At 33.8% G+C, this 21,042-nt stretch overlaps 1 protein-coding gene across 5 annotated transcripts in view; it reads left to right on the top strand.

The window, feature by feature from the left end:
* PCDH17 (protocadherin 17) overlaps nt 1-21,042 on the top strand; it is an 89,766-nt gene that overhangs the window by 28,031 nt on the left and 40,693 nt on the right. For 4 of the 5 annotated variants that reach the window (XM_064408653.1, XM_064408652.1, XM_064408654.1 and 1 more), the window contains 2 exons: nt 1,226-1,284; nt 1,443-1,615. In XM_064408653.1, the coding sequence (XP_064264723.1) occupies nt 1,226-1,284; nt 1,443-1,615 (232 nt within the window). The remainder of the gene's footprint in view (nt 1-1,225; nt 1,285-1,442; nt 1,616-21,042) is intronic. The other variant, XM_064408655.1, reaches the window with a different exon arrangement.

Genomic DNA, 21,042 nt, shown 5'->3' with positions numbered 1-21,042 from the left:
AATTTTGGATAAAACTTTTTGCCTCTGTTCCAAGCTCAAATACTCCACCCATACAAGAAGTAGCAAATATTTCTAATTACCTCCTATTGATAAAACCAAAACAAAGATAAAAAAATGACGGGGAGTGGCAGGGAAATCCAAATATCTAAGATCCCATCACCTGTGTAAGCACTTGCTGTGTGACATTAAACCTCAGGCCCTCAGCTGCATTAATTGAGTGCTGCCCGTGTTATGGATACTGATCCGCTGGATGCTGCTGCGACTGCCGGAGCTGCTGTGGAGCAGAGTGGTGTGATGTGAAGTGATGCAGAAAACAGTAGAAGCTCTGTCGCTAGGTCAGCTGCAAGAAGAAGTGACGTGCGTGAATGTACAGTATGCGGAGTTTTCTGAATGATGCAGTCTCTCTTTCTCCCAAAGAACTTCAGCTAATGATACAAGGGGAATTCAGTTCCCTTTGGCAGGACTCCACGTTGGTCTGGATCCTTTTAATACTTCTGCTTCTACAGTTATTTGGCTCATGCTGCTAAAAATATACATGACAGACTTAATGAAAGTATCTTCTTTTAAAAACTACTTGTCAACAGTGATCATTCAATATTCTTGTTTGCATGTGTGGTTCTCATTATTCTGACATAGATATTAATACTGATGAAAATTAAAGAGAGAAAATCCAAATATTTTCATACTTGCATTTTTCCAGTAGCATCTGAGAAACCTCACAGCTAATCAGCCATAAATTTTCTTGATTTTTTGTTTATTTTTTCAATTCAAGTGTAATATAGCAGCATACAAAACTATATTACAGAAGGAAGAGCTTCAGAATCCCAGTAGATGATGTAATTATGATTAAAAAATTAGTATTATTGAATAATTCACTTTTTTAATATGCAAGAGTTATTTTTTCTCTCATTTTCAATAACCATCAGTCTTAATATCTATCTAATGAAAAAACATAAACAGTGTCATCTATCAGGTTACTAACAGAGAATGCCACTTATTGGAGCTTCATTGTTTACTTTAGCAGGTAATTTGTGGACCGGAATCATTTAATTGTTCTGAGCACATAATTACATGCCAGCATTTTCCAATTTAATTAAAATGTACAAATCTGAAGATTAAGGGAATTTTTGAATTATTAATCATTTCTCCTCTAGGAAATCTTGTTGCTCTGCAGGAGATTTGTCCAGTGTACAACTATACGTATTTTTTTCCTTCTCTTTCACAGACAGACAATTTTCCCGCAGAGCCCAATTACATGGGCAGCAGGCAGCAGTTTGTTCAAAGGTAAGGCCTATTAAATAACTTTCTTGGCTTCCCCATTTGCATTCTTGTCAAAATTGCTTTGCCAGAGAGTACAATTCAACTTAGAACAAGTAAATACAACACTCTTTCTCTCTCTCTTTTCTTTTTTTTTTTTTCTTTTTTTTCAATATGCATTTCAGTAGCTCCACGTTCAAGGATCCAGAAAGAGCCAGCTTGAGGGACAGCGGGCATGGGGACAGTGATCAGGCTGACAGTGACCAAGACACTAACAAAGGCTCCTGCTGTGACATGTCTGTTAGGGAGGCACTCAAGATGAAAACTACTTCAACTAAAAGCCAGCCACTTGAACAAGGTGAGTGAAGCCTACGATGACTACAAAAGTATAAAGTTTATAATGTCATTATCAACCTATTAGTATTGCAATTGTGGTTTATCAGAGAGGAATAGCCCACTGATAATATTATCAGAGAAAACAGTAAATCTTGTCACTAGCCCAGAGCAAAGAACACAGTATCTTTCAGAATGAACATGAAATGAAACCACAAGTGTCCAAAGCAGATTAAAAAAAAAATTAGTACTTTTGAAAATGATTAGAATATACTCTATGTCTACTGGCATTGCCTGTGATATATTATATATAATCCTTCTGTCAAAGCATGATTTGGAAATTCAAACTAGACATGACTGCAACAGATAAAAGAACACCAGTCATTTATATTCCTCATGTAGTTTGGAGAAGAGGAAAAGAAAATGCTTCGCATAAAAGACAAGAGTAAAAATGAATCAGAAGTTGTTTTCATTTCATGGATGTATTTTCCTATTTGTAATGTTTATTTCACAATTAAGAGTATCATGAGAAGTGTCAAATACTAATACAATCTTATTTTCAGTATACTTTCATTCATATCCTGTGAAGGTAGCAAAGATTAAGACTGTGAAAGAGCAAAATTACTTGGATCAGGACAGTGACGATGTTCTCTCACAACATTCATTCTGACAAACAAGCATATTTATTTCCTCAAACTGTGTCCAATTTTTTTTTTCCAGATGTGTTTTATCTAATTAGGAGGTCTTTCATTTCAAAAGATACACCTCTTTTTTTTTAGAGAATCAGACAGACAAAGCACTCCAGCATTCTCTGCCTTTATGTTTTGCTTCTATGCTATAAGCAATACAGAAGTGCATCACAAAACATTTAAATGTTTTCCATTATTTTACTTTGTTGTGGGGAGGATCTTACAGTGTTAAATATAGTTAGGAAATTATTAAATCAGTCAGCCTTAATAAGAAATTATATTTCTAATTAAGCAGAAATATATGATAAGGTTTTTATTAATTGTTGGTTAATTGGACCTCGGTTTTTCTCCTCTTAGCTTAGTCTGATCTGTAGTACAGTTGTCAGGAAATACATGTTCAACTTCATTTTTCTGATTATGTTGAGATTGCAGTACAATTTTTTGCAGTGCAGAATATTTAGAGTACTGCAGTATAATTTATTCTGTATACATTTGGAGGCTGACCTCATATGTGACCTTATTTTCCAAGTGATAAATGCCGGAAAGATTATTTTTTTCTGACCTTTTGCCACAGCAACTCTCTGCTTATAATTGGACATTGATCTGTATAAAGATGCAGTGCAGGATTTTTTTTTAAAGAATCTATTTGAGCATATGTCTTATTCTCTCAGTTTTACGTGATATGAAGACAAAAATTCTGGATTTCCATCTATCAAGTACAGCCACAAAAGAGCTTTAAAATTGTAAAAATTTCACTAGGAAACTATCTAGTATTCAGATTAAAAATGTGTGTTTTTTCAGGAAAGGATTGTATAGCTAGTGTTCATAATACTGCAGTTTGTCCAGCAGCATCAAACCCAATTCTGGTCAAAATATATGCAATCTAGTAAGCACATTAAGCCAACCATTCCCATTGCTTAATTTCATTATAATGCAAAGAGTTATATGCAGGTTTACACTTGTCATTATACCTAGTTGAGCTGCCATATTCATCAAGAAAATTTATTCCAATCACTCAGATGAATTCCTCATGTTCTTATGAAACATATATTGAATTGTGAACATTAAGTATTGTCAGCCACTGATCTACACCAGTGACAGTTTATGTGAATTTCTTTGCTGAGGAAAATAAAATAATGGGGATAAAGAGACAAACTAATTTTTCCCTTTTTAAAAATTTTTTTTCTTCCCTCCAAATATAATTGCAAATAGTAATGATATAAATTTGTTTGCTTGAATGAACTCTTCCGTCTCTAGTGTGCTATAATAAAATCATTGTTATATTATGAAAACTGAACCTGCATCAAGCACCTTATGGGATTTCAGGTCATTGCAGTAACAAATGTGGTGCTATGTGTAGTTCCCAATGAAATCAATGATTACTTGTCATTGAGCTTAGTATGATTAGGGTTCTTAGCCCAAGGTAATATTTCTCTTTTGAAAGAAGATAAATAAAATTGTTTTCTCTAGTCATAAGACAAGTTGAAGGAGGGTAAGAAATATGATGTATGTGATTAGGACAGAAAAAGAATTGAATTTTTCTTTAGAGAAAAATTGTTTTCTGGGAAAAGGAAATGGAAAGCTTGCTAGAAACAATTGTCTCCAGCAATGCCTGAAGCAATATCAGAAATTGTGGTTCTGCCATCCTTCTGGGTTGTATGCAGGGAAGGGGATTCACTGTTTTGTAGCCAAGTTCTAAGCTTGATTATTGTCTTTTAGCTTCTGCTATAAGAACAACACTTATAATTAAATAATATGAAATTATCTTGACGTGAGAATCATTTAAAAATGAGTTAAGTTTGACATATTCTTTGCATAATCCAAAAACTGTTGTTATGCATCCAATTCCACCATGGCAGTAATAAGAATTCTAGTTATACCAGTGTTTTGACTACAGTTTTGAGCAACTCTAGCCCAGATGATTGAAAATTGAAAGGCCATACTGAGATAAAAAGTGTATTGATTGGTAGCACTACAGCAATTGTGCTTTTCTCGGAAGAAGTAACAGAGAAGTAGAAAATTTTTTGAAAAAATTTTGTAGACAGGATGTCTTCTGATTTCAGCATGAGATGAGAAGCAATCAAGCTTACTTTATGATTTTAATTTAATTAATGGAAACAGTGAATGATAGAGCCTGTCAGTTTACTATTGAAATAGTTGATTTCAAGGAAAATATATCCAGATAGCAAGTTTTTTTATGGTAGTGATTTTAAACATTTTCACAAATGAGAAAGACTATGCAAATTAGAATGAATTTATTTAATAATTAATGAAATGCTTGTGGAATGGCCTTAATGGAAGGAATGCAGAAACACCCCCCAAACTGTAAAAATTATCATGATAGTTTTGTGTTACAATAAGCACATCCCACTTTAGTTATTTTAGTTTCATACTTTCTTGCTGTGACATCCAAGCCACTTATCCATATCTAGTCTCTTAAGCTGACTTATGCTATTTTAATCATCTGTCTTTACTAAACAGCTTGTTCCATATGCTTGCTGCTCCTTTAATAGAATGGTTTTCGATAAATTTGTTTTGTTTACCTGTTTTTTTTACCACTTCTGTTGCTGATACTTTAAACCCTATCACTAGTTTGGACAGTTTGAGATCACCCTACTTGGAAGTCTTACAAGAACTATCAGTTTTGAACACATATGTCAAATTGCTTGTTTATTTCACTTGAAGTTATAGCATGTAATATTCACTTTCTGCATTTAAATAACAGAGTAATTGTTTTGTTTGGTATGGTTTAAGAATAGCAACAATAATCTGTATGTCTTTGAAAGGTATCCAAAGCTGAAAATTATATCATAACCCATAAAATATAAACAACCATATCTACAAGGGAGCAGTAAAACAGCAAGATGTTAATTTTATACTTTTCTTAGTGAATCCTGCATATGCTTACCTTATAATCAGTAAAAAAACCAAGTTATGGACTTTTCTTAGTTACTCATAAATTACTGTCTTTGTTAGATTTCCCCAGCAATTTTTAGTTTCTTTTTCTTTTCTTTTCTTTTCTTTTCTTTTCTTTTCTTTTTTTTTCTTCTTTTCTGCCTGTGTTTTCTTGTTCCATTGTAAACCTACACTTTCATGTGTTTGTCAAAAAAACTTCAAGGGATTAAATATCTCCAAATTCAGTAGCTTTGTTGAGTTTTTCTTTATCACTGTGTGTTACATCTTTCTTTCAACACAGTTTCTTGCCATTCACACCTGCATCCCATAGAAGAGCCATTTCTACATATGCTGTTGCCTCTTTAACAATAGTGTGGATCCTGAGAAAAAAAAGAAAAAAAACAGAGGCAACTGCTTAGAGGAAAGGTGAAATGAAACTCTTCAGCATAGTTGTCAGAGTCTCCTCTAGGACCAAGGCTGTCCATCAGGCTTCTCTGTAAAATAGCACCATTTTAGTCTATGGTATTGTTACTCGTATAAAAGAAATTTAATGTATCTACATGAAAAAAGTGATACTAAGTGTAATTTGAAAATATAATAGCTCTTTCTTCATCACAGCAAAAATACATTTGCATCACAACTGATGCAGTGCTGCATGTAAGTCTTAGGAATAAAAATTATATCAGTTCTAGAGGCTCTTATGAGCACTGTTTGTTATTCTTTGTGTTTGTCCACTGAACATGTTCACACAACAGTCTGTAGTAACTTGTTCATTTGTAGTCTCCATTTACTAAACAAGACTGATCCTAGAAATCAAGTATCCTGCATTATCCATCTGCAGCAGAGCAGAAATTACAAAAAAAATTCACCACAATTTTTTCTGGACTATCCATTAATTTTCATGCCATAATCTTGCTAAAGTCTGTTGGATAATTAAAATCCATTCTGTTTAACTGAGTTAGAAGCAGTCTAGACTGATAAGTGCAGAAAGTTCATCAAGCACATTTCTGCTGTCTGACATCATCACCAATGCTTTCCATGCCATTGGGGATGATGAGTTCTTTTATGAATACACCAGCTTAATAAGATAATAGGAAAAGAAGATTGTGGAGGAATATTTCTTTTCAAAGTTTGCAAAACTGGTAATGGCCTTTTCTGAGAAACTGAAGGAGGCTGGGATTCTCCAGGATTTGACACAACATGTGAAAACTTTTGGTCATCAATGCTTCCTCCCATAGGTTTTCTCGTCTGGACAGCACATCTATCACATTCTCTCTGTGCTCAAAATATCTGTCAGACTGCTCTTCTTGCACTACTTAATAGTCTTTATGTCCAGCACTATTATCCTTTCTAACTTGCTTACTTCTAATATGGTCAGGTAAGATGCTAACTTGCTGTTTACTTGCACACAATATCCATTTTCCAATTTCATCTGATGAATTGATTTCCAGGAAAGCTATAAGAACAACTTAATTGTAGTATTGAGGGTATCTTTCCTTTTTTGGTATGTCTCAGTAGTAGAATCTGTTTCTAGAACTGTAAATTCTGGAAATTGTTAGGTAAAGCCCACACAACATGAGGTATTGTGACTTGCGTTTTCTGCTTCTGTTTGTTCTTTTCTATATATTTTTCTCATCTTTTCTTTGGTTTTGTGTTTTATGCAAGCACTTGAATGATCCTAGATGAGGACTAGCATAGGTCAAAGAAAATTTATATATACTCTATTTCTGATTGACCAACTTAGTTATCAATAAGCTGGAGATATTTGATTTTGGCCTTATTCTAGTAATGAGAGTTCAAGATTAAAAATGTCGGTAGAAGTGCAGAGCTTTATGAAGAATAATAATATCTTTGATATCTACTTCTGCTGTGTATAAAAGTTCAATATGACACTGGAACCGCTGACATTATTTTCCTTTTTCCTGCTGTGAGTACTAGGTTCAGTGAAACAGTACTTCTAAAAGTATGAGAGTTACCAGCATTATTATTGGTCTCATAGTACTTATAAATCCTTGTGAGTGGTGAACTTCGATTGGGATTAAACTTTTAAATTGATACATTTTACTTTTAGTCAGAGGAAACTAATAAAAAGTTTCAAATGTTCTAAGTTTCTTGATCTCAAGCATTTTAAGATGATCTAGGTAAACTTTTGCAAGATTTTGTTACCTGGGTTAAGCTGGACTGTGCAAATGTTCAATAGTTCCCTTTTTTTTGAGAGATCACAATTATATTCTCCCTTCTAACCAAAGTTAATGAGCTAAAGAGAAAAATGCATGTCAGTTGCCTTTATTGTACAGATGATTGTTAGCTTTTCTTATGTTAATACCTGGTAATCTATGACATATCTTTTGCTGTATAATGTCTACAGCGAATTATATGATGGATTTAGACAAAATAAAGAGAAAATTCTCGTATCTGCCAACTTTTCTTCGCTCAGAGTATTGTGTTGAATATCTCTCATGATTTAGGTTCTATTTTTAGACAATCTCATAGTCTACCAGTCAATTTAAGTTCGTCTTTTAGATTTCAGCTATTTTTATACCAAGTTGAAATTTGTGATTGAAGCTGTGTGACTGCTTCAAAGCAGAATCCAGTATATTTGGTGCTTCCTTGTTATAGGTGCGAGGACTTCCAGGCACAGCTTCATCAAAGTGTGCTCTTCTCAGAAGTACACAAGCAGCTTTGGTTTTCAAGCAATGCTATCCAAGTAAGGAAGGAGAAGTGTGAGGGAGCAGTTTGTCCTAAAAGAACAGAAAAGTCAGAAAAGGAAGTGAAGTGGCATCCTAATGGAGAAGGGATATATTCACTTAATGCCTCATGACTTTTCTGCCTCTATTTTGTTCATACAAAATAGAAGAGCGGTGCAAACATTCTAGCAGCTGAAGTGACAGTGAATACAATTTGCATAAGATTGCCTTAGCCTATTATTGCTGCCTGTAATTGCCCATTATCCTGCATTTCCACCGGTGCTGTGTTCTGCCAAACTGGGGTTTTAATCAGGTGCATGTTTCATCACCTGGCAGATTATTGCCATCATATATCTGGTAGCTGTGAAATTGTGTGAGCAGCACATCCCACAATTAATGCATTTAGCCAAGGATTAGGGGGGCAAATTTCTATAACTGACTTTCAAAACATACAGAAAGAGCTTTCTCCATCAGTACACACAAACAAGTCACTGTGACAGAGAGGGATTACAGCCATTCAGCACCATTACATCTATGCACCATTTGGTGTGTCATGCCACATTTTTAGGTAATTTCATTTCTCCTCCACATTATTTCTACTTATTTTATAATTAATAAATATTTCAGTGGTTGAAAATTATATGTATTTTTGACCAGTTTTGTTTTCATTGGCCGCTTCACTATTGAATCAATTTAGATGATGCCCTTACTAACATCTGAAAAGTTCATGACTGCACCAATAAAAGTATTCATAAATTTCAGAAGAGTTTTCTTTGATGAGCTTATTTGCAAATTAATTCATACCATGCACTTCAAGATCACAAGTCTATTACCATAAGTCTTGTATCTGAGATTCTAATATTTGGGTGCTGTAGCTGTTGGTGCTCATCTCTTTCTGCTTTACTTCAGAGGCAACAAAGCAGAATATCCCTCCCCTGTCACTAGTGGAAATCTCATTACATCCTTTCTGTACTTTCTGTTTTGACACTGCCTTTCCTGGGGCTGAGCACAGTTAGTACTGCAGTTTGTTCTTGAAAGGCTTAGAATCCATAAGTTATCTTTTCACTTTATTCCCACCAGAAGAGCAAGAGAAGGATTTGCAGTTCTCAGTAAGATGAGGTCCTTCTATGTCAAAATCATTATCTTCAGCTAACATTTCTTCTTTTCAGATTCTTTTTTATAAATTGAAAGAAAAGTGGGGGCATAGAAAGATCAACAACTTTTGAAACAAGGAAATCAGAAAATAGTGAGTCTTCATAGTATCAGGCTTTATGCATTTCCCTGGGTGATAAATGGGTATTCACTACTTGTGCTTTTGTTAATGAATATTTTAGGGCATATATTCACATATTGGATGAATACTTAATATCAAGGAAACTATTGTAACAGGGCTAAAGTCTATTCTTGACTCTTGCTCTGTGTCTGAAAATGTCCTTGAATGGTGTACATTTAATGTATTAATGGTGTAAATTTAATGTATTAAATTTCTTTTAATTAAGCTTACACAGAATTAGAGAATTAAAAAAAAAAACAACCCATACATATGAGGGTATGTGTGTTTATTCAGTTTTATAGAGAAGGCAAAATAAATACATTGTCTCTTTTCATAATTTTAAATCATCATTTTATGATTTATGTATCTCCACTTATTAAGTAAGCAGAAAATACTGATATGATAAATCACAATAGTGGACAAGATTTAACAAAATCCCATTGTGTGTTGCAGTCACAATCTTTTAACCAAAAAGAAGCAATATTCTGCAGATGGAGGTCCCATAAAGATGACACATATTATTACATGACACATGTTAGCTGGAAATCTGAATGATTGTATTTACCAATAGTTCTATGTCCAGCTAGGGAAGACAAAAGTGAAGTGTCTTAAATAAGTGACAGGAGTAAATTATTCCATTCAGCAATGCTTTAGCTGCAATACTACTAATTGTATTTTGTTCTTCTAGAACAAAGGGTATCTCCTAATGTTGTGCACACTAATAGAGACTGTCCTTTTAATGGCCCTTTTTCTGTTTACATATTACTTCTCTCCTATGCTGTGGCTTCCAGAGGGGGAAATATGGTTTAATTTAATTTGGGCCAGAGTTGCAGCATGCTGTAATTAGGGATACATCTACAGTATGCAGTTTGTGGGCATATGTTAGAGATAGATCTGGAAGGATTCAAAATCAAAAAAAAGGTATAATAACAGCAGAAAATAAAGGTTTATGCAACATTGCCTGTAGGTGAAGTTTGAAAGAAGTGTTTGTTTAGAATCTGTGTATGTTTAAATGAACAAGGACTGGAGTGAAATCTAATAAAGGTCTTTGTGTATTTAATATTATAAATATGATAGTGTTTACTTCTTCTTTATTTTGTTTAATTTTCTGGGAGAAATATTTAAGACTGAACTTCATTATAAAGATGTGTAGGCACTAAAGTAGGCTACACCTGTAAGTTAAAGAATACCCTTTCCTGGAGATTTTTAAAACAGGTTAAATACACATTTGTCAGTGATAATCTACATTTATTTTAATCTGTCCAGGGCCAGAAGATCCACTCTAGTCCTGCTTTTTATGGTGCCAAAATGATGTAGTGTTTCCCAACAATAATATACAGCATTTAGCATGGTCTTGGCTTGGAGGCAGAGCTGCAGAACGATTAACTAACATAACTTAGTGAATCTGTGTCTCTGTAGACAAAGTCTCTGTACTTCAGTGATTCATGGTGCCATGCATCAGCCTCTGCGCACCTACTGCCCAATCGGATCTCCAGAATGGCAGAACAGCTGGTTTCCATTCCCTGCTGCTGCTTTCTCCTATTCCAGCTGCTGCACTCAAATAACCTCCCTTCCCCAAGTGGGCTTCATATGGTTTGAAAGGGACTTAATGTACCTCAGTGCATAGGGAACTTTTGATGCATATTTCATCATGTTTCAGTTCTTTCTACAGGGAACACTGCATGTATAACAGATGTTCCCTGACTACTACCCTTTCCTGAAGGTGACATGCCCTTTTTTGTGTTTCATCTCTAATGTACATAGAGCTGGTAATGCCTGCATGGTACCAAAAAACAGTGCTCCATGGCTGCCCCTGTGCTGCATGCCAAGCTATATTTAATTCCATCTGCTCCCCTCTGCAGAGTGAAATGGAGAAGAGCATATGCCCAGTATAACCAAGTCATACTGTGGCACAGACCATACCCCTTTATTTAAGAAAAGCAGAGGTATTTTTTAAATTTAGGACCCTATTCTTCCAGTTTTTTAATACATAAATTGTTTCATATAAATTGGTAGGGGTGTTCATGTAATTACATATCAAAAATGCATAGTCTTTTATTATCTCTGCTTATTATTAATGCAGTATTATTAATATTGTATACGTATATGTAGTGTATGTGTCTATATGTGTCCACATACATACTCATAAATATAAAAATAATACATCATTAACTGATATTCTTGAAAACTTAATTTTCTAATCTATATAAATAAATACCTTAACATTATAGAAAACTCAATGCTTTACAACATTATATGCTTGCTTGTTTTAAAACTGCAAATATGAGAACAATTCACAAATCTATTTACACAAAACACTCAATTTTCATCACAAAGATTGTTTTGGAAACAATAATAATTCCGAGGCAAAAGCTGTCATAATAGAGTATACAATTGTAAAGCGGTACTTTACAAATAAAGTTTTAAAATATCTATTTAATAATGTATAGCACTATCTGACCCAATTTTTATTTGAACAAATGTATACAGTTCTTACATAAAAAGTGCAGTTTAGGTTGTGCATTGACAAGATCTCTAGACAGCTACAGAGCCCAAACAACCTTTCAAGGTGCAAATCAAACAGAAAAAAGAAAACAGAAACAGAAGTGTGTCTGTTCTGACCCTGTGGAGAGACTTTTTCAGCACATCTGTAATCTTCATGGCCCTGGAAAGTGTGTACTGGATCTGTGTGTGCTGCTGAATATGAATATTCCTACACTCTGTGGTGTATTCCTGCACTTTATGGAATACTCCTGCATTTCATGTATCTGATTAGTTTTAACAAGTCATATTTCTGTTCAACATTGCTAATTTGCTTTGAAACAAGGATTCTGTCCCTTATCTATATGGTATTTTGTTGTTAGAAAAGTTCACATAAATTACTTCTTTTTGAGGGGGAGTACATGGAGTAGAGAAGGATGGAGACAAAAAGCTACAGTGAACCTTGAAGCTACTGCTGTGAGGAAAGCATTAAACTCAGCTTTCCTTGCTGGTGTTCTGTGGCTGTTTTTTTGTTTCTCAGGAGTACCAGAGTACCTGAATAACCAGGGCCTGTTGCTGAACTGGACTGTAAAAATTATTTTTAAAAAGCCAACCAAATGAAAACTAAAACCAAGCAACCAACGAAACAAACTCAAAAAACCCCAAAAAACAAAAAAACCCCAACTAACCAAAAATAAAACAACCCCAAAAAACCCCAACAACAACAAAACACCCAGACAAAACAAAACAAAATTATTTTGACATTCATGTTCGCAATAAAAAATAAGTCAAGTAGTTTGGACTTCTGAAATAAAACCTCTCTCAAAATTTTCTTTCTTCGTTATATTGATTTTGAAAGTAAAATTCCAGAAGATATTTTAGCCTATGGCATATAAGATTTTGAATTTTTCTAATGGATATTTTTTGTTTATACAAAGGTATTGATAATATTTATATTTTTGTTACATTTAGAGTCTGTTTATTTATTCTTTATTGTTAATGAATATTTTCATTCCTTTATATTTATTTTTATATGTTTTATTTTCTGTGCATTCACCTTTTTTTCTTATTTTATGAAGAATAGCAAAACATGTTGCTAAAATTTTGGCACAAGAAAAGAGCCTCCCCAACACAGGCTGGACAGTTACTGATTAGTGTGAACTCACCTTCCTTTTGCTATTGAGAAGTCTTACCCCAATTACTAATTCAGCATTATTTTACAGTAATTTCAGGAGATATGTAACTTTCATAAGTATGGCAAAATAAGCCAGTATTTAAAACCTCAAAATAAGCCAGTATTTAAAGCCTGAGAATTTCATTGCTACTTAGAACCGAAAGATTACTTTAAGTTCTTTAAATACGTAGATTCAGATGACAGTAGAAGCTCAGATTTATTGTAAACTTATTAAATGTCTTTTTCTGATATCCAGAAGCATGGAAAGACAGAGTGAGAGTTAGAAAAAGAAAAAAGTATTAACTTAGAAGTTAAGGGTGTGAGAATATAATGTATAACACAGAGGAGAAAAGAAAACCAAACAAGCAATCAAAACACATTCAGATTTCATAAGAAGAAAGCAACTGTTAGAGGTAGCGTTCTTTTGTTAAATTTAATTCACTGCCAAAAGTGATAAAAATTTGTAATTTTCTTAGAGTCGAGCTGCATTTAAATATTTCTAAACTGGAAATATTTCATATCAGACAAATGCTTGTTTTTTTTTCCTAAACTCATCGTGGTCAGCAGAACTGTACCACCTTGCCCATATTGAATCAACACAGTGTGCTATTTTTTGTTTTGTTTTGTTATAAATCTATAAAATATAACTTTGTATTTTTAATTCAGTATCAGGTAATATATATTTTTTTTTGCATAACCATTTGTATTAAAAAATAAGTTTTTCACAAAACTTGGATGATATTTTTCCTTTAGATGTGTGAACATAGTACTCTGGAAAATAGAAAAAAAAATTAAGAAAAATGTTTAAGACAGCTAAAAGTACTCTTCAAAGTCTTAATGAAGCCCAGGATATTCTAGTTAATGGCATCTTCATTTAGATTGAATTTTACATTTCCAAAATAGATTTTAAACTAAGGCACAGGTTTTCTTCTAGATATTTAGTCCTCTATAAATAGAAAATGATGAAAAGACCTGGAAGTTTTGTTAGGTACAAAAAAAAAGGAATAGAATGCTTCCCAAACCGTTACATTTTCAACCCTGTTGAAGAAAAGAACAGCCACATGTTCTCAGGAACCTTGTCCCTATCATTTCACCTACTACCTCACCTACATCTGAGCTAGCTGCTCTAATTCTTTATAGTTAATTAGTTGATGAGCTCTCTAGAATTGCTGAGGAGTGTGAGATACTTCCAGAGTATGATTCTTTTGATCTGCTTAAGATGAATCACATCCTCTTTACTGTCAGTAAAAGATGACTAACTGATATAAATAACTGTATATACCTAAACCTATGAAAGAAGAATTTCTTCTCAGGTTTTGAGGGAATGAGCTTTTTGCAAACTGACTATTGTTTATTACTAGTTTTGGGCTTCTGTGTTTCTTATTTATGTTATAGGTATTAATTGTTCCTGCCCAAGTTTTTTATAAAGACATCATCACGAATTTGTTTAGCAAGTCTTTCCCATTTCATCAGTCATGCTGTAGAGGTGTTGAAGCTCTTTTCCATGACAGAAATATGATTTCTGTTTGCATGCCTATTATTCCCTCTTCCACATATTTGCAGATGGGAGCTGGTTTTTTCCCTCACAAAATCAGGCATCTGTGTAAGGTGCATTATTTTTTATGCTTCACTTAAATATTTATCTATTTGGCTTTTGATTTGGATTTCTATGGCCAAATTGGTAGTGCCAGAAGCAATGGAATATAGTGTGTTGGAGGTTTAAAATTAGAATCTGAGATCAACCTTCTAAAAAGCCCTATGTGCTGAAATGACTCACAAGAAAAGAAAGGCATGGTCTTGGATTATATGGATTTCTTAAAATCAAAATAAATTAACCTATTTATCTGACTGCTGGAACTATTTTAGTTTAAGATAATTAAATATTAAGGGTGACAAAATATATTAATTTAAGGATTAATCTCTGTGTAACATATCCATACCTTACATAATGTTAATCTTCAGTAAATTTCTGTCATTTGGTGAATGGAAGTAATTAATGAACTTTTTAAGCCTAGCTCCTTATAACATCTAAGACAGTTCTTGCATGTTCATTAAATACCAGTAGATTCTGGAATAGCTGTTAATCCCCAGCAAATACATTTAAGAATCAACTGGCATTTCATAAACATACAGTAGCAATCCTATTAAATCTACGTAAATATTTGTTTAAGATACTTCAAATCTATCCCTTTTTATCACACCCACTCTGGGGTGTGCCACTATGATGGCAAGGTGATGTTTATCTTCCTGAGTACACCTGCCACTCTCCTCTCAATTCCATCACCAGAGTCAGCTGCTGGAGGTGTTGCACATGCTGGCACAAAGAGTATGCTTCAAACCTTTCTGCACTGTGCCCCTGAAAGAGAGAAACTCAACTAAATATATATTAATATAACTACGGGAATGTCAGGGTTTTCTGCCAAATAGCTGTGAGAAACGGGGTTGTCATATTTTTTTCACACTTCTAGATGACATATCTTTGCAAGCAATGCATCGCAATATAGATCTGGTCTCACAAGTTGCTATTCAGCATCAGCGTTATTGGTTGAGAACATAGTCTGCTTTCTTGCAAGGCTCACACAGAGAAAGATTGAATGGTGTTTTTGGCAAATTGAACACTGTTATCAGGAATACGTTACACACCTTCTTGTTTAACCCTAATAATGACTATTCAACTCAATAAGAGCCTCTCAGAACTATCTCAGAAAGTAAATCCTCTATCTTGTCCATCACTCAAATACTTATTACTGTATTCTGCTTTTGTGTTTGCTCTTTCAGCTTTGTTAACATAAAAACAAGTAGCAGAGTAACTATCCTATCTGGATTATTTTTTCATTCTCTCTCAAGGCAGTCCCTTTACTTTGGGAAGTTTGAGTATTCTGTTCTGATGGTTCAGTTTACTATTTTTTCTACCCACAAAAAAAAGACTTGGTTGGTTGGTTTCTTCAATATTTAACTCCTTTTACAAATGATGAGAAAATAGAGAAGTAGTTTATAAAACAAAAAAATCCCCTCCATTTCAAGATAAAAAATAATTATTTCTTGTGAAAATATTAATTAGACAGTTTTAAATTGTTACATATTGCTATTTCAGAAATTATGGGTAATATAATTTAAGTTAGGTCCCATATAATATTTTATGCTTTGCTATTTACAGCTAAATTTGTAGTTCACAAAATATTCTAAGTTTATCTATTTTACAGAACAGGAAAGCCAAAGTGTTTATTACTGAAAATAGTGTAACATTTTCTTCAATTTACATCCTTGCACAGCTTTTAATATCTCTATACCTTGCCTTGTATCAATAGAGCTTAATATTCTTTCTGATTTGGGCTTCACATTCCTCAGCTTTTTGAAAGTTAACTAAGTATTTTATTTACTACCATCAGAAATTTCACTCTGAGAAAGATAAGAATTCAATATTATGATTATTGTATATCTGGAAAAAAATAGAAGCAATTTTCAAAAGGAAGGAATTTAAGCTTAAAGAAGTAACTTAGTAATAATATTGGACATATCAAAGAATTATTGAAAACATAGGTAATTTTTCTATTGGACATATGAAATTTTTAACTGTATGCCTTCTGTGACTTCCCATAATTCAGGTCTCATCTTTCTTTTTCTATCTCACCATTCCAGTGTAGATTGTGAAACGTAGCTTCTCTGGAGCAGTCATGCTGGTAGCTACATATGCATTTGATTTTATGAAACTAAAATCTTAATGAGGAATCCTTTTAATTTTTTGGTACTGATAATTTAATATCTTTTATTAAACTGAACTAAGCTAGTACTTAAAAATAGCTCCCTGACATTCAGAATAATGGATATGAAAGCAAGAGCAATAAAAATTGCTGGGAAGGTGCAGTGCAAGCACTGATTCAGCAACTACCACACTGATTTAAACATTTTCTTTGGTACATAAGATATTAATCTGTAGGGATTTAAAAGCATATGAAAACAACCCCACTAAAAAGAGTTGAGATGTGGAAGTTACACATGGAGTAACAGACTGACTCATTGTGCAGTGTAGGGCACAGTAGTATGTGCATGTCCTTCACTTACAGTAGCTGAAGGTAATTCAATCATCCACTCAAATACCACATCTGAGTCACCTTGTAGAATTTCCTGTTACTCCAGGGTTTGCACAAAGACTTCATGACAATTGCAATTAAGAGTCTAAAGGAAAGAATGCAAGAAAATTTTTTTAAAAGGGTATTTTTTGTCAAAACTGTGGGGATTTTTGTTCTGTACTTTTGTGTAACGGTGTTATGTACTCTTAGCTTGTCCTGCACAAAAATCTCTACAACTTTGGCGTGTGTGCAAACACACTGCCTTAGACTGAAACCTGACACCTGATAATTTCACTGACAGTGCCTACTTCTTGCTTTAGGAGAAACAGTAAATAATTGTTTCCTATTAGACTCCTCAGTGACAACCACGATTCAAAAAAATCTTCATATTTTCCTTTTGTTGTGTCTTTTTCAAGCTGAAAAATCTTAGTCTATTTAATCTCTTCTCTTATGAAAGCCTTTTCATAACTTTGATCATCTTTTCTGCTCTTTTTTGTCTTTTCACTTCTATAATATTCTTTTGAACATGGCATGAGCAGATCTGAATACAGAAGTCTAGACACAGCAGCTATGGATTAAAAGAGTAATGTTTTGTGGTTTAATCTTTATTCTTTTCCAAAATGCCTTCTTATTCTAACTGCTGTGTTGATGAATTATAAGCTGACATCTTCATTTAACTGTCCAGACTAATACAGAGATTAGTTTCAGAGTCCTTTGTTTGGGTATTGAGAGTTGTTACTATTTGCCGTCATGTATATTACCTGCATTTGTTGACACTGAATCTCATGTGCCATTTTACTAGTTATTCAATTGCATGACATCTATCTGCAGCTCTTCACAGTCTCAGATTTTACTACGCACTTTGTTTGATCCCAAAGCTAATTTAAGTGATACTGTTACAAAACTTGAATTTCATATTTGGATTCCGTATGGTCTGCTTATTTGTTAGGAGTCATTTTACCCTATTATTATTTTACTTCCTGGCAGTTGTAATGAATCATTTCTATCCTCAAAATATCTGCATTGTAGGAATCACCCTGGGTTCCTTCTTTCAAAAACATTTTTTTTACATTTCTTTTTCTTTTTTTTTTTTAGGAGTGGATACTTATGACCTTATTTTCTTTCAGAACTCTGTATTTGTAGATTCTTTGTTAGCCTCACTAATACTCTGGCAGATTTTTTTTCTGATTTTTTTAAAATAAAAAATCCTCATTAATTTCTGTGTCATAAACAAATAGTTTTTGAAACCTTTTTCATACTTCCCTAAAATATTGTAACATTTTATATGTTGGGATTAATTATTTTTCCTCATCCTAATTTCCTCACAATTTTCACTTTTTTTCAGAGTATCTTTTTACTCTTAATGACTTTCTTCAGTCTGCTATTTCACCATGCTGGCTATTTTTTTGTCCTTTAAAAGCACTTTTGATAAGTCGTATACAGTTTCTCTGAACTCCTAATATAGTATCTTTAGGTAGTCTGTCATGATATCTGCAAGGATTTAGTCTTGTAGTTGACCTCTTCAATTTCTTTCCAAAAAGCTTTGTCATGTTCAGGTAGGTTTTTTTTTTGTTGTTGGTGTTTTTTTTTTTTGTTTTTGTTTTTTTTTGTTTTTTTTTTTTTTCTTTCTAAGTGAATGATACTGTAGCTTTTATTTTCCCCCTTTCCTTTTTCTATTTTCTGTAGACATTAAATTTGAGAGCTTAGTGGCCAGCACTGCAGCGTAACTTACAGTTACTTTTTCCACCTGCTTGTTGAATGCTAAAAAATAATACAAGTAAGCACTGTTTATCCTCTCTTGAACTCTTTGACTAGTTGTTATAAGTGCATTGTACTTCATCATTCCTATGTAATTCGTGTCTTGGAATTATAATTATGCTGGGTTACACTGGCTGTTTTCCTGATATTACCTTGGTAAGGCATCTTTTACATCACGTTCCTCTATTAGAATCAGCTGCTGGAGTTCTTATCCTTTAGACTTTAAAAAAAAAAAAATCAAGTAAATGCTTGATTTTGGTCTGGCTACCAATTTTTATGCTCCCTGTTCAATTAGGACTTTATTTGTTGAAGTTTTTCTTTGCTATTTCCTCTCCGAACACCACCAACTTTTATTCTACCCTATTTTTTTTCCTTTTTCACTTAACAGTTTATGACTTCACTCTACTTGATAAGTTATCTGAGATTACAGGCTTTTCTATATCTGTCACTTGTCTTCAATCTAAAAAACATTATCATAGACAATTCAAATGTCACCAGCCTTTTTCTTCTTGTGGTTTGCATAATGCCTAGCCTTCTTGAATATGTACCACTCATAGCAAACATTTCCTTGGTTGCTATTTAAAATACACCCTCTTCTTAACAATTTTCAACCCAAAAGAGTATATAAGCTTTAGCGTCTAAAATTCAGAAAGTAAAAGCAGAATCTCTACAGAAATGTGGAAATGCTGCAGAATGTGATGTGATTTTCAGTTCTTTCTTAGGCCATTACAGTAAGACAGAAAAGAAAAAAAAGAAGACAATTTATTACAAATCAATTATAGAGAGATCCTTAGCTGTCTCTTTTTCATCTTGAATTTTATCTCTTGCTTATGATTCAATTGACTCAAGTCTGCCTCTTCATAATGAATTTTTATGAGAGAGAGAGACATTAGTTATACCTGTAACTAATGTTCAAGTAAAATTCAATGTTGCACTTCCTTTTTTACTGGAAGAAACACCCACACCATATATTGGTTGTCTCTGATGACTGCCACCAATTTCCTATTTTCACCTCCTTCTGGTTTTTATTCTCACTCGTCCTGGGAGTTTTGACAACTAAGGATAACCATTTTTACATCATACAATGTCATTTTTTTCTATGGTGTACTAGCAATATCACATATCAAAGGCAACAATATTTTTATTGCTCCCTTGTTACAAAATTTTCCAAATGTCTATTTTAGGCTTGGAAATTTGTCATTTTGACTTTCCTCACCCTTGGAAAAATACTTTTAGAGATCTTTCACACCCTATTGTTGCAGAATTCCACTTATGAATGCAAACATCCATTATTATTACCATTTCCCCCTCAATCTAGCACAAATCTTATTTTTTTCCTATTTTTCCACAGTGAGGTGGCTGTGAAAACTTGTCCAAATTAACACTGCAGAGCGATTTATTTTTATATTTTTTTAAGCTTAAAGTACAGTCATTCACTTTGCTTGAGCTTAAATCCAAGGTGAATCTAAAGTGCCAAAGTGCCAGAGTAAAGAGCATCAGGAAATTTTAGGTCTGAATAAGAATTAGAAAAAAAGGTAATGAAAAGAGTAAGAATATAACAAGAAGAGTATAAGAATATCTACTTAGTGGTGTGATGCAATTGAGCAAATCTTCTTTGTCTGTCTTCTTTAATTTTTCAGACTGTTTCTGTGTAGCTTCAGACAGAAGTAGGTGGTTTTTTACATGCTCTGGCATTCATTATGGAGGTCTTTCATCAAAGTAATGTCTTAAGATGCTTTTCCACCTGATGTCCAAACCTCTTTTATGGACTGCAGTAGAATCTATTCGGGTTGCTGTAGCTCCTGACTAGGCTGCCATAGCTTTGTGGGGATTGCTGCAGCTTCTTGGTTGAGTCTGGTAAATACAAGGCCATTATACATCAAAGAAGCATGTTGGTAATGCATCCTCATTCACCCATTTCTCAGATCCTATCAGTAACATCCTCATACTCTTACTTTGTGCAAATAAACCATGGTGCTCTGATGTCAGGGGTTCTCTGACCCTGAAACCAAGCTCAATAGCCTAGCCACAAGCACAGCTTGTAGTCTCTTTTACTCTGCAGTACAGAAAAGTCACCTCCTTGTGTAACCACCAAGAGTCCATTTCACAGAATTTCTGTAAAGGTTCAAGGTAAAATCCAAAAAGAACATTATGCTAAGAAGAAGGATCAGACAGACATGAATCCTGGCTATGCTGACTTCTGAATCATGTCTGCAGCATGAGAGCTGGATCAGGCCAAAGGTGGGCTCAGCATGACTTCAGCTGTATTGAAATTATAGGTAGAGCTTTTCCACTAGACAGTTTTCTGCTGTGGCAGTTTTACACTTATTAAGCCAGATTCAGTTAAAGAATCCACAGAAAAGGAATCAACATTTTGAGCCCCGCAGAGTGTCACTCATGTTCTCAGGCAATAGGAGTCTCGCAG

This window comes from Passer domesticus, chromosome 2 (genome assembly GCF_036417665.1).
Source record: "Passer domesticus isolate bPasDom1 chromosome 2, bPasDom1.hap1, whole genome shotgun sequence".
Lineage (NCBI taxonomy): Eukaryota > Metazoa > Chordata > Aves > Passeriformes > Passeridae > Passer > Passer domesticus.
The sequence above is the reverse complement of the archived record's forward strand: the minus strand, read 5'-3'. Positions and strand labels throughout refer to the sequence as shown.